At 36.0% G+C, this 14176-nt stretch overlaps 1 protein-coding gene across 2 annotated transcripts in view; it reads right to left on the reverse strand.

Annotated features, from left to right (window-relative positions):
* The window catches only part of LOC138332388 (trafficking protein particle complex subunit 11-like), a 49511-nt gene that overhangs the window by 30762 nt on the left and 4573 nt on the right, over positions 1-14176 (reverse strand). For both annotated transcript variants that reach the window (XM_069280466.1, XM_069280467.1), the window contains exons 5-14: positions 14038-14137; positions 13685-13758; positions 13293-13389; positions 11811-11944; positions 11343-11484; positions 10649-10739; positions 8309-8388; positions 7387-7465; positions 5124-5178; positions 4541-4686 (exon numbers count right to left, since the gene is read on the reverse strand). In XM_069280466.1, coding sequence (XP_069136567.1) covers positions 4541-4686; positions 5124-5178; positions 7387-7465; positions 8309-8388; positions 10649-10739; positions 11343-11484; positions 11811-11944; positions 13293-13389; positions 13685-13758; positions 14038-14137 — 998 coding nt within the window. The remainder of the gene's footprint in view (positions 1-4540; positions 4687-5123; positions 5179-7386; positions 7466-8308; positions 8389-10648; positions 10740-11342; positions 11485-11810; positions 11945-13292; positions 13390-13684; positions 13759-14037; positions 14138-14176) is intronic.

Consider the following 14176-nt stretch of genomic DNA (forward strand, 5'->3'; position numbering starts at 1 on the left):
CAGTTCCAGTCAATGTAGGACCACTAGAACAGTTCTAGTTCCAGTCAATGTAGGACCACTAGAACGGCTCTAGTTCCAGTCAATGTAAGACCACTAGAACATTTCTAGTTCCAGTCAATGTAGGACCACTAGAACGGTTCTAGTTCCAGTCAATGTAGGACCACTAGAACGGTTCTAGTTCTAGTCAATGTAGGACCACTAGAACGGTTCTAGTTCGAGTCAATGTAGGATCACTAGAACAGTTCCAAATCCAGTCAATGTAGGACCACTAGAACAGTTCTAGTTCTAGTCAATGTAGGACCACTAGAACGGTTCTAGTTCGAGTCAATGTAGGACCACTAGAACAGTTCTAGTTCCAGTCAATGTAGGAACACTAGAACAGTTCCAGTTCCAGTCAATGTAGGACTACTAGAACGGTTCTAGTTCCAGTCAATGTAGGACCACTAGAACAGCTCTAGTTCAAGTCAATGTAGAAACAATAGAACAGTTCTATTTCCAGTCAATGTAGGACCACTAGAACAGTTCTAGTACCAGTCAATGTAGGAACACTAGAACAGTTCTAGTTCCAGTCAATGTAGGACCACTAGAACGGCTCTAGTTCCAGTCAATGTAGGACCACTAGAACAGTTCTAGTTCCAGTCAATGTAGGACCACTAGAACGGTTCTAGTTCCAGTCAATGTAGGACCACTAGAACATTTCTAGTTCCAGTCAATGTAGGACCACTAGAACAGTTCTAGTTCCAGTCAATGTAGGACCACTAGAACGGTTCTAGTTCCAGTCAATGTAGGACCACTAGAACATTTCTAGTTCCAGTCAATGTAGGACCACTAGAACAGTTCTAGTTCCAGTCAATGTAGGATCACTAGAACGGTTCTAGTTCGAGTCAATGTAGGACCACTAGGACAGTTCTATTTCCAGTCAATGTAGGACCACTAGAACATTTCTAGTACCAGTCAATGTAGGACCACTAGAACGGCTCTAGTTCAAGTCAATGTAGGACCACTAGAACGGTTCTAGTTCCAGTCAATGTAGGATCACTAGAACAGTTCTAGTTCCAGTCAATGTAGGACCACTAGAACATTTCTAGTTCCAGTCAATGTAGGACCACTAGAACATTTCTAGTTCCAGTCAATGTAGGACCACTAGAACAGTTCTAGTTCCAGTCAATGTAGGATCACTAGAACAGTTCCAGTCAATGTAGGACCACTAGAACGGTTCTATTTCTAGTCAATGTAGGACCACTAGAACGGTTCTAGTTCGAGTCAATGTAGGATCACTAGAACAGTTCCAAATCCAGTCAATGTAGAACCACTAGAACAGTTCTAGTTCCAGTCAATGTAGGACCACTAGAACAGTTCTAGTTCTAGTCAATGTAGGACCACTAGAACGGTTCTAGTTCGAGTCAATGTAGGACCACTAGAACAGTTCTAGTTCCAGTCAATGTAGGAACACTAGAACAGTTCCAGTTCCAGTCAATGTAGGACTACTAGAACAATTCTAGTTCCAGTCAATGTAGGACTACTAGAACAGCTCTAGTTCAAGTCAATGTAGGACCAATAGAACAGTTCTATTTCCAGTCAATGTAGGACCACTAGAACAGTTCTAGTACCAGTCAATGTAGGAACACTAGAACAGTACTAGTTCCAGTCAATGTAGGACCACTAGAACGGTTCTAGTTCCAGTCAATGTAGGACCACTAGAACATTTCTAGTTCCAGTCAATGTAGGACCACTAGAACAGTTCTAGTTCCAGTCAATGTAGGATCACTAGAACGGTTCTAGTTCAAGTCAATGTAGGACCACTAGAACAGTTCTAGTTCAAGTAAATATAGGACCACTAGAACGGTTCTAGTTCCAGTCAATGTAGGACCACTAGAACAGTTCTAGTTCCAGTCAATGTAGGACCACTAGAACAGTTCTAGTTCCAGTCAATGTAGGACCACTAGAACAGTTCTAGTTCCAGTCAATGTAGGATCACTAGAACAGTTCCAGTTCCAGTCAATGTAGGACCACTAGAACAGTTCTAGTTCCAGTCAATGTAGGACCACTAGAACGGTTCTAGTTCCAGTCAATGTAGGACCACTAGAACATTTCTAGTTCCAGTCAATGTAGGACCACTAGAACAGTTCTAGTTCCAGTCAATGTAGGATCACTAGAACAGTTCCAGTCAATGTAGGACAACTAGAACGGTTCTAGTTCTAGTCAATGTAGGACCACTAGAACGGTTCTAGTTCGAGTCAATGTAGGATCACTAGAACAGTTCCAAATCCAGTCAATGTAGGACCACTAGAACAGTTCTAGTTCTAGTCAATGTAGGACCACTAGAACAGTTTAAGTTCTAGTCAATGTAGGACCACTAGAACAGTTCTAGTTCCAGTCAATGTAGGAACACTAGAACAGTTCCAGTTCCAGTCAATGTAGGACTACTAGAACGGTTCTAGTTCCAGTCAATGTAGGACCACTAGAACGGTTCTAGTACCAGTCAATGTAGGACCAATAGAACAGTTATATTTCCAGTCAATGTAGGACCACTAGAACGGTTCTAGTACCAGTCAATGTAGGACCACTAGAACAGTTCTAGTTCCAGTCAATGTAGGACCACTAGAACAGCTCTAGTTCAAGTCAATGTAGGACCACTAGAACATTTCTAGTTCCAGTCAATGTAGGACCACAAGAACATTTCTAGTTCCAGTCAATGTAGGACCTCTAGAACAGTTCTAGTTCCAGTCAATGTAGGACCACTAGAACGTTCTAGTACCAGTCAATGTAGCAACACTAGAACCGTTCTAGTTCCAGTCAATGTAGGACCACTAGAACAGTTCTAGTTCCAGTCAATGTAGGACCACTAGAACAGTTCTAGTTAAAGTAAATATAGGACCACTAGAATGGCTCTAGTTCCAGTCAATGTAGGACCACTAGAACATTTCTAGTTCCAGTCAATGTAGGACCACTAGAACAGTTCTAGTTTCAGTCAATGTAGGATCACTAGAACAGTTCCAGTTCCAGTCAATGTAGGACCACTAGAACGGTTCTTGTTTCAGTCAATGTAGGACCACTAGAACGGTTCTAGTACCAGTCAATGTAGGACCACTAGAACGGCTCTAGTTCAAGTCAATGTAGGACCACTAGAACGGTTCTAGTTCCAGTCAATGTAGGATCACTAGAACAGTTCTAGTTCCAGTCAATGTAGGACCAATAGAACAGTTCTATTTCCAGTCAATGTAGGACCACTAGAACAGTTCTAGTACCAGTCAATGTAGGACCACTAGAACAGTTCTAGTACCAGTCAATGTAGGAACACTAGAACAGTTCTAGTTCCAGTCAATGTAGGACCACTAGAACAGCTCTAGTTCAAGTCAATGTAGGACCACTAGAACATTTCTAGTTCCAGTCAATGTAGGACCACAAGAACATTTCTAGTTCCAGTCAATGTAGGACCACTAGAACAGTTCTAGTTCCAGTCAATGTAGGACCACTAGAACAGTTCTAGTTCCAGTCAATGTAGGACCACTAGAACAGTTCTAGTTCAAGTCAATGTAGGACCACTAGAACAGTTCTAGTTCCAGTCAATGTAGGACCACTAGAACAGTTCTAGTTCCAGTCAATGTAGGACCACTAGAACAGTTCTAGTTCCAGTCAATGTAGGACCACTAGAACGTTCTAGTACCAGTCAATGTAGCAAAACTAGAACAGTTCTAGTTCCAGTCAATGTAGGACCACTAGAACGGTTCTAGTTCAAGTCAATGTAGGACCACTAAAACGTTTCTAGTTCCAGTCAATGTAGGACCACTAGAACAGTTCTAGTTCCAGTCAATGTAGGACCACTAGAACAGTTCTAGTTCTAGTCAATGTAGGACCACTAGAACGGTTCTAGTACCAGTCAATGTAGGATCACTAGAACAGTTCTAGTTCCAGTCAATGTAGGACCACTAGAACAGTTCTAGTTCAAGTCAATGTAGGACCACTAGAACGGCTCTAGTTCCAGTCATTGTAGGAACACTAGAACAGTTCTAGTTCCAGTCAATATAGGACTACTAGAACATTTCTAGTTCCAGTCAATGTAGGATTACTAGAACAGTTCTAGTTCAAGTCAATGTAGGATTACTAGAACATTTCTAGTTCCAGTCAATGTAGGACCACTAGACTGGCTCTAGTTCAAGTCAATGTAGGACCACTAGAACATTTCTAGTTCCAGTCAATGTAGGACCACTAGAACAGTTCTAGTTCCAGTCAATGTAGGACCACTAGAACAGTTCTAGTTCCAGTCAATGTAGGACCACTAGAACAGTTCTAGTTCCAGTCAATGTAGGACCACTAGAACAGTTTTAGTTCAAGTCAATGAAGGACCACTGGAACAGGTCTAGTTCAAGTCAATGTAGGACCACTAGAACAGTTTTAGTTCCAGTCAATGTAGGACCATCAGAACATTTCTAGCTTCAGTCAATATATGACCACTAGAACAGTTCTAGTTTCAGTCAATGTAGGACCACCAGAACATTTCTAGTTCCAATCAATATAAAGCGTTACAGGTGCAGGATACAGCTGCCGATGAGCTCCAGACAGACAGACACATACTCCTGTATCTTACACGTCAGATAGGCACACTTCAGGGAGATATCCAAGATGGAGTCCAACAGGTGCCACCAGCGCTCTCCTCGGTAATCCCACATCACCTTGTTCAGTAACCTGGACAACAGATAAATATCAACATAGATCCCAAATAACTTGTTCAGTAACCTGGACAACAATTAACAGGGATGAAAATCTTAACAAAGGTTGAAATTCACTTTTTTAGTTGAAACTATAATTTATATAGAATTACATATACCAAGTAGCTAAATTCTGAAATTCAAAAAGGCTAAAATCAGCCAATCAGCCAAGGATTTAATTTTCATTTCTGAATTACAAGTAATTAAGGTCACTGACTAAATGCTGAAGGATTTCCTTTGTGTAAGATAATGTTACAGATTCTGAAGTAGTGGATGGCTTTTGTAGTGTAGGTAGCAATGACATAATAATGTATTAATTTGTAAGAATCTGTGTATCAAACAGTCACTGAAAAGAGTTTAACACAGCCAAAGTTTCTTCGTGTATAAAATACTTGACAACATTATAATACTTACATGAGAGCTTTGTTGTAATCTTTGGCGTGGAAATACTCTTCTCCCATCTGTACCACTGAAACACCAGTACTAGCTAGTCAGTATAAATGATCACTAATTTATAACTCTCTCATCTGTACCACTGAAACACCAGTACTAGAAAGTCAGTATCAATGATCACTAATTTATAACTCTCTCATCTGTACCACTGAAACACCAGTACTAGAAAGTCAGTATAAATGATCTCTAATTTATAACTCTCTCATCTGTACCACTGAAACACCAGTACTAGAAAGTCAGTATCAATGATCACTAATTTATAACTCTCTCATCTGTACCACTGAAACACCAGTACTAGAAAGTCAGTATCAATGATCACTAATTTATAACTCTCTCATCTGTACCACTGAAACACCAGTACTAGAAAGTCAGTATAAATGATCACTAATTTATAACTCTCTCATCTGTACCACTGAAACACCAGTACTAGAAAGTCAGTATCAATGATCACTAATTTATAACTCTTCCATCTGTACCACTGAAACACCAGTACTAGAAAGTCAGTATCAATGATCACTAATTTATAACTCTCTCATCTGTACCACTGAAACACCAGTACTAGAAAGTCAGTATCAATGATCACTAATTTATAACTCTCTCATCTGTACCACTGAAACACCAGTACTAGAAAGTCAGTATCAATGATCACTAATTTATAACTCTCTCATCTGTACCACTGAAACACCAGTACTAGCTAGTCAGTATCAATGATCACTAATTTATAACTCTCTCTCATCTGTACCACTGAAACACCAGTACTAGAAAGTCAGTATAAATGATCACTAATTTATAACTCTCTCATCTGTACCACTGAAACACCAGTACTAGAAAGTCAGTATCAATGATCACTAATTTATAACTCTCTCATCTGTACCACTGAAACACCAGTACTAGAAAGTCAGTATCAATGATCACTAATTTATAACTCTCTCATCTGTACCACTGAAACACCAGTACTAGAAAGTCAGTATCAATGATCACTAATTTATAACTCTCTCATCTGTACCACTGAAACACCAGTACTAGTCAGTAAAATGATCACTAATTTATAACTCTCTCATCTGTACCACTGAAACACCAGTACTAGAAAGTCAGTATAAATGATCACTAATTTATAACTCTCTCATCTGTACCACTGAAACACCAGTACTAGAAAGTCAGTATCAATGATCACTAATTTATAACTCTCTCATCTGTACCACTGAAACACCAGTACTAGAAAGTCAGTATAAATGATCACTAATTTATAACTCTCTCATCTGTACCACTGAAACACCAGTACTTGTCAGTATCAATGATCACTAATTTATAACTCTCTCATCTGTACCACTGAAACACCAGTACTAGTCAGTATCAATGATCACTAATTTATAACTCTCCCATCTGTACCACTGAAACACCAGTACTAGTCAGTAAAATGATCACTAATTTATAACTCTCTCATCTGTACCACTGAAACACCAGTACTTGTCAGTATCAATGATCACTAATTTATAACTCTCTCATCTGTACCACTGAAACACCAGTACTAGAAAGTCAGTATCAATGATCACTAATTTATAACTCTCTCATCTGTACCACTGAAACACCAGTACTAGTCAGTATCAATGATCACTAATTTATAACTCTCTCATCTGTACCACTGAAACACCAGTACTAGAAAGTCAGTATCAATGATCACTAATTTATAACTCTCCCATCTGTACCACTGAAACACCAGTACTAGTCAGTATCAATGATCACTAATTTATAACTCTCTCATCTGTACCACTGAAACACCAGTACTAGCTAGTCAGTATCAATGATCACTAATTTATAACTCTCTCATCTCCAGTGTTAGAGTATCATGGTTTACATTATCATTAATAATATGTATACTGTCTCTGTATGATTTATCGAGATTATCTCACAAAGTTGACATTAATAATATGTATATACTGTCTCTGTATGATTTATCGAGATATCTCACAAAGTTGACATTAATATTCTTTATCTTTCAACACAAAATTTGAATATTATGTATTTGCATGAATATACAGACACTAATTCATGATATTGCTAATTCAAGACTTAAGAGTTTATGTAGTTATTGTATATACTAAGTTACCTAGAGAGATATTGCTACACTTGTAGTAACATAATTTATGTTATTATGTTTCATTTGATTCACTTTCTGTTATAAATTAGAATATAAGAGGAAAGCGTAATGTTATGTATATCTTACTTAGGTATCGCTTCATCCTTGGTGACTTGTATTTCTTAAACTGGGCCACAGCACTATTCAGTAGGGGGATGATGATCCACTACAAACAAACATCACTGTATTTCAGTTTTTGGAGTAAAATATAAGGTTTTAAGGTGAACTTAAAACTGACATACGTGTACGTCAATCTATGTTCATGTTGCAGTAAAAATGCTTCTTTTAGGCTATCATCTCTTCTTTTTCTTTTGTATATGGGATAAAAAGAATCATTCCCTACCTATGAGTGTGTGCATGACAACAAAATCACAACCCTGGCTGGAATTTCTAAAGTCCAACCCTCAGCAGGCCTTGGGTTTGACATTCATGAATTAACCCTCGGGTTAACATTGTGATTTCGTTGTCACACCCTCTAGATAGAGAAAAATTCTATTATTCTTGGTCCCCTTTTATTCTTGGTCTTTTGAGTGGTATTCAGAGATAGATTTGACAACGTATAAAACTTAAAGACCTTGTTCAAAGTAAATAGTCAGGCAATGAAACCAATCTAAATGTGTCCATTGGCCTTCAAAAAGTTCTTAAATATCAAACCGATGGTCAACTTTTGCTTACGATGTCCATATTTGACGATTGAAATTAAGGAAAAGCCCCGTGTACATTTAGCACAGTTCTAAAAATAAATTTTGAAAGCAAGGCTACGTGTGAATGTCAACAAAGACATTGCCAGCTGGGAGGACGTTTAGGATTCCTTTAATATAAATCAATTTCTTCACATTCGGAGCGATTCTGGCCAGAAATTATACTGGATATATCAACACCATTTTAACCGACTTTAGCCTTCCTTTACTCGACTATTCACTTTAAGTCCTCTGTTGCTTCTGAAAACATTCAAAGACTTTTTTTTTGCCTAGTGTTGCCAAGTTAATGAGAAATGTGTTTGACTTACTGAGTGATCAACTTGTATCTCCATGTTCTGTAGGGCAGCGATGCCATCTCGCTCCCTCTGCATGTCCGGCGGGTCTATACCTGTATACAGGACAATAAACCATCTCATCACCAGTAAGATTCAAGGTAAGAGCTATGAAATTACATTAAAAACATCTTATTAAAGTCATACAAAACAATAATTTTCTGTAATTACTATATTTAATGATAACTAAATTATCTTCAAAATTAAAATATAAAAAATTTACATGATTATGTATTTGATTTTTAATTGATTATATACCAAATATCCATACATATATGTAATCATTTTTCGTACCAAAAAATAATGATGCGAAAAGAAAGTCTGGATTTGCAAATTATAATTGTATTTTAAATTGATATATGCTTTTCTGGTTAAAGTAGTCTTGCAACTGAAAACTTCAAAAAAAGTATTTCTTTTTCCCTGCCATCAACTTTCCTTTTCTTAATAGCAGCAACCACCATTTGATTCTCCAACTAGTGAAGTTACATATCACCATTGATTCTCAAGTTGACAACATCTACACCATAATAAAGATAATGACATTCCCTACATGTTCAACACACAGGAGATCTCTACCGAATCCTAAAAATCCTGGAAATCCAGGAAATGCCAGAGTTTGATGATAAATCAATACTACTGATGATGATCCTCACAGTATCATTGTATACTTATAATGGATTCTGTGTCAATCTTTTAGCAATTTATTCATCATTTTGCTGTATGAGTTTTGAGTTAATATTAAAGTAGAACATTGTAACACAAACTTGCATAACTCTTAAACATAATCAGATATACTTTATAGTCGGTACATACTTCCAGTTTATCATGATACCACAAGTTCAAACAAAATATCTTTTCCTAATCTCAATATTTTCTTACAATTTACATCAATTTCACTTGCCATTAATAAGTGTTATATTATAAATAAGTATTTTAATACAAGCCGACAGTCAGTAACATCAACCTGTGACATGTTGGATGTGCTGGACTAAGCTACATCGTAGGACTACTATTATATTAATACTAGCACAATCATAAGTAATGTGTAAAAACAATATCAAAGGACAAAAACACACAGCCTCAAATGTTAATTCTAGAAGGCAAATCATACTCTACGAAATATAGGCTTGATCATATTTTATAGAAAGTATCTCAAAATGTTCAGTGAAGAAAAGTTGTGAACAGTTAGCCAAATCAAAGACAAAATTTACTTAATCTGAATAGATTCACTTATTCATGGCTTTATGAGGTTGCTATTCTGTCTCTGCATATATATATATTGAATTATCTCCCTTGTAGGCAGGTATCCATTGTGACGTCATTATCTCTGAAAGCATAATGACTAGCTCACAAACGCATGACGTCACAATACCTACCCGTAAGGACAGATAACTCTGTAATATATACATACAGAGTACCAGGTGGAATGGCCGTCACAATTACATAATAGTAGCCTAAAATGACGCGGCTAAAAATGAAAAAAATATCATGTTTGACAAAAAAGGAAAATCTATATAAAAAGCACATCTTTTATGAACAGTATGGGTAAAAATTGGCTGATTATTTTTATTCTTCAAATCTTTCATTATTGGAGGAAGGAAAATTACAGATCAGGTTCATTGTAAAAATAATTTGTAAGTTTATGATCAAGTTTTCACAATTCAAAAATGATTAAAATTAAAACAACAAAACACAGACAAGTAACTCCATGCCACAGCTGAATTTTAGCTATAATCTATTTATTATAAAAATGTATTTTGTATTCGAACAAGAAATTTTAATATAAATATTTCAATAAGATATTTTACAGCTTTTGAAATAGAGCTAAAACATGGAGCTTCTTATAATACATATCAAAACAACATTGACTTACCAGCTGAAAAAATGTCAAAGCAAAAAAAAACACTTTGTATGTATTGTTATATTTCAATGACATTTGATGAATTGTGCATAACATATAAAATATATCTTTGTTCAATGTTTTATCATTTCCAAAATACAATAACATGATATGAAATCGAAGTAACTGAGGATTCGCTTCATTGCCACAAAATAAGCATGTGTGCAGATATTATATCAAATATCTTACAAAATCAGAATTAAATTGATTTTATAGCAACACTGAAGCTCTGCAACAATAAAGCAATAAGTACAAAGAAAATAAATTCTCGGCAAAAAAAGTCTTTTTCAAGTTATTTTGAAAAACTACATGTAACTCCAATATCGTACAAGTAGCAGGGAGAGAGGTCAGACAATAAGACACCCAATCCAGGAGAGAATGGAGATATTAAGGATTGATTTAACAAGGGAGCTTACTCTGATGGCCTTGACGCCATGACCTTTGTCCATAAAAGTCCAAGTTGTCCAAGAACTCGAGAGGATCAGGGTGTACCAACTGTGTCAGGGGCTGCCAAGTATACATAAATAAGTATTATCATACAAGCACTTGATTGTTTTGTCATTTGCCAATTAAAAACTTCACACATAAATTGTAATAAAGCAACTATACATAGCAGCTAACATGAAAATTTAACACTTTGGAATGGAAAGATAGAATCAAAGACATAAATAGCAATGATTTTCTTTATCTATACATGATTCTTAAGCCCCAAGATGTCATTATAATTACTCTTATTGTTTGACCTGACATGTAAATTTTGTGAGATTTTCTAAACACCTTTGGTCCTGATGCTGAAACCCAGGTTGTTTGATGACACAAAGAGTCAATCTATGTATTTTAAAATGTATAAAACTCCGGGAAATCAAGTCACAATATTGCTTTTTAACAATATTATAGTATTTACCTAATATATGTGTAATGCTTTTGGCTTAAGGATCCTAAAACACATTGTAATCTTTTTAGCTAATTAGACAATAACCCCACATTTCAGGTTGTTATTTGTAGTTAAGTGGCTAGGTCAGATCTTAATATAGTTTCATATTGCTTCATGATCTTGTAGACGGGTCTTTATCATTAGATGTAAACATTGGAGAATTAAAATCACAGTACCTTACAGACTCCTCGACAGAGCTGTTTCCTGTTGACAGCGTGATTAGCAGCCTGCTGATAGTAAAATCCTGGATGCTGAGTTTGTATTGCTGTTAGACCGAGCTTGATCGCCTCATCAAACAGATCTCCAAATACCTGAAATCTGGTCAGTACAATATTCTATCATAACTGTCACATATCATTACTTGGATGATGAAAGATGGGGAGGTGGACTCATAAAACCTGAATCGTTATCTAAATAAACAAAATATCTTTTCATATCAGTATGAAATAAGACATTGTGACATGCCAGATGTGAAGCAGGTCCTATTTATCATTATCACAAGATGCAAGGTTCTTTACTGTGTATGCCAGATATCATCATATTGTTAAACATATTCAGTAACTTAAAAGCAAGCTTTGCTGATGTTTAGAAAATCAGTGATCAATTTTTCATAAGAAGTTTAAGGGAGATGTATAATTTCTTACTGTTTGGACATCCATGCACTGTGTTCAAATGCCAGCTCTGCTATTCCAACTTTACTTTTGAAGAAGTCGATGTGTTTCCTAAACTGAGCAATGGAATCCAGCGGAGCATTGTGTTGGAATGATAGTCGGCAAATCTGTCCACGGAAAAGAAAGCTATAGCAAATTCATAATGAAATCTTATCTTGTAGTAACAGGAATAACGGCTAAAATATATAACTTAAACCACTGCCTCTACCATATGGGTCCACCCATAGACCTCTGGCTTACTAGTCTAGATCTGATGATCAAAGAGAAGTTCTCTCTAGCCAAGAGGTATATTGCATATATAATTACAACTTTTATTAACCTTATGGTATTAACATTTCTTCCTTTTCTTGAAACAATTGGAAAGAAGTTCACAAAAAGAAGATTTAGAGAAAAGAACAATATTTAGAAAAACTCTTCTTAAAGGTAGGTTTCGCCCAACCAAATAAATATTTTTTTTTGTGAAATACGATAAGCGGAAGAAAAGATGAAAAAACATATTAAAATATCTCAATTTAATTTCTTTATGTGTTTGAGATTGAACAAATGTGTCTTGAATACAAAATTGAAGGAAATCCTTGATTTATTACGATGTCCGTCAGACAAAATAATATGCAAATGAAGCTGCGATGGATTATGTTGTCGAAGTTTGGCGCATGCGCATTGTCACGCACTAAAAGTAAACAAAATGGCTGAACGAAAGTGTGTGAGATGAAAAAAATATATCTGAATCGGCAACAAAGTGGAGGAAATTATAATGGATTCGGTAGCACCCTAGGATATCTATAGGGAATTAAATTCAGAGATGGCATGTAGCAATAGAAGAAACAGAAGCCACATCTCAAGCGGAACTTGCCAGGATCTGTTGGGACTCGTGGTGAGTTAAATTTCAACACATATGCCAGCGCATAAACAGCCGCAGACTAACTACATGTATATTTGGTGTACAAAGTTAGCGAGCGTATGTAAGTAACACGACGTGTTTTAGATAATATGATATGTATAAACAGTCCCTCGCACTTCGATTTGTTGTTGTTGTTTTTTAAATAAACATGCCGTGGCAAGACTGTCACTTCTATCTAACATTTTGTTGCACGCTTCCGTTTGTTGCTGGGGCCTCGTTTTGGAAAAAATATGTCATGTTCTATGTAAAGCTTGACTTCGCTCTATTTTTAGAGGAGTATTTTCCTGGTCAAGTTAGGCAACTGACCACCCATATTGTTCGCTGTATGCATTGAAAATGATCTGAAGATTATATCTATGTATAGGATAAATTTCAATTTCGTAGTCTTTATATTTCATTGGGCGAAACCTACCTTTAAAACACACATGTTTGACTCACAATACAAAAATGATAGGAAACACAGTTTTAACGTACATAACAGGAGTCTAGAGTGTTAATGTGTATTTCTCCTGCTCCTACAGTCATTCAACTCTAATGAGACTGTTAGAGTTTACCTTGTAGTTAATGAAGCCAGCAATAGATTTTATCTCCAGGAGATTGGTATCATGCATCCGTAACTCAAGTAGGTGTCCATACGCTTGTTTATAATGTCTACAAAGTAATAGTATGGAAAGTTAGGCTTGTTTTTTGTTTGTTATGTCTAGAAAATAATATTACCGAAAGTTAAACCAACTGAATGTTAGGCTTGTTATTTAACACTAAGTATATACAATATAGGCTTATTCTTAAACGTTTGTTATTCATTTTTTGAATTTACATTATCCATCCAGGAACGTGCTGGTAAATATCATTGCTAAAACATTGTACAATTGTACATCTGAGAATACAAAGTTAAATATAATTTGACAATCACACATGATGTACATATACTGCTTGAAATACTTACTTCAATGCAGTATGGCTGTCCTGCTTTAGTTCACTGAAGAATGCAATCTTAAACTGATGTCGTACAAACAGAAGCTGGAAAAGATCAGGAAAAGCTGATTTAATAAAAAACCCTTTACCGAATTCTAGACGACAAAGAGATAAATCTACCACATAACACTATAAATACTACAAAACATCACAAATTAAGGTATAAACTATTAAGTAAAAGCCTTTCTAAATTTTATCATTTTTAGAGTCTTCAACATTTGAAATTAATAAAGTGAAATATTCTCTTCAAGTTCAACAACAAAAATCAATCTAAAATTTGTTGAATCAGAAACCAATATATAACACGATCTTCATAACACTTACCTGATGTGTAGTTTTGTTGAGGAAGTCTCTATGGGCCTTGACCTTCCTAGCCTCACCGTGATAATAACTCTGAGCTAACTCGTAAAATGCATTCTCCAATCTGAAACATATGATCAATTACATGTTCAGTTTCATTGGA

Source organism: Argopecten irradians, chromosome 9, assembly GCF_041381155.1.
Source record: "Argopecten irradians isolate NY chromosome 9, Ai_NY, whole genome shotgun sequence".
Lineage (NCBI taxonomy): Eukaryota > Metazoa > Mollusca > Bivalvia > Pectinida > Pectinidae > Argopecten > Argopecten irradians.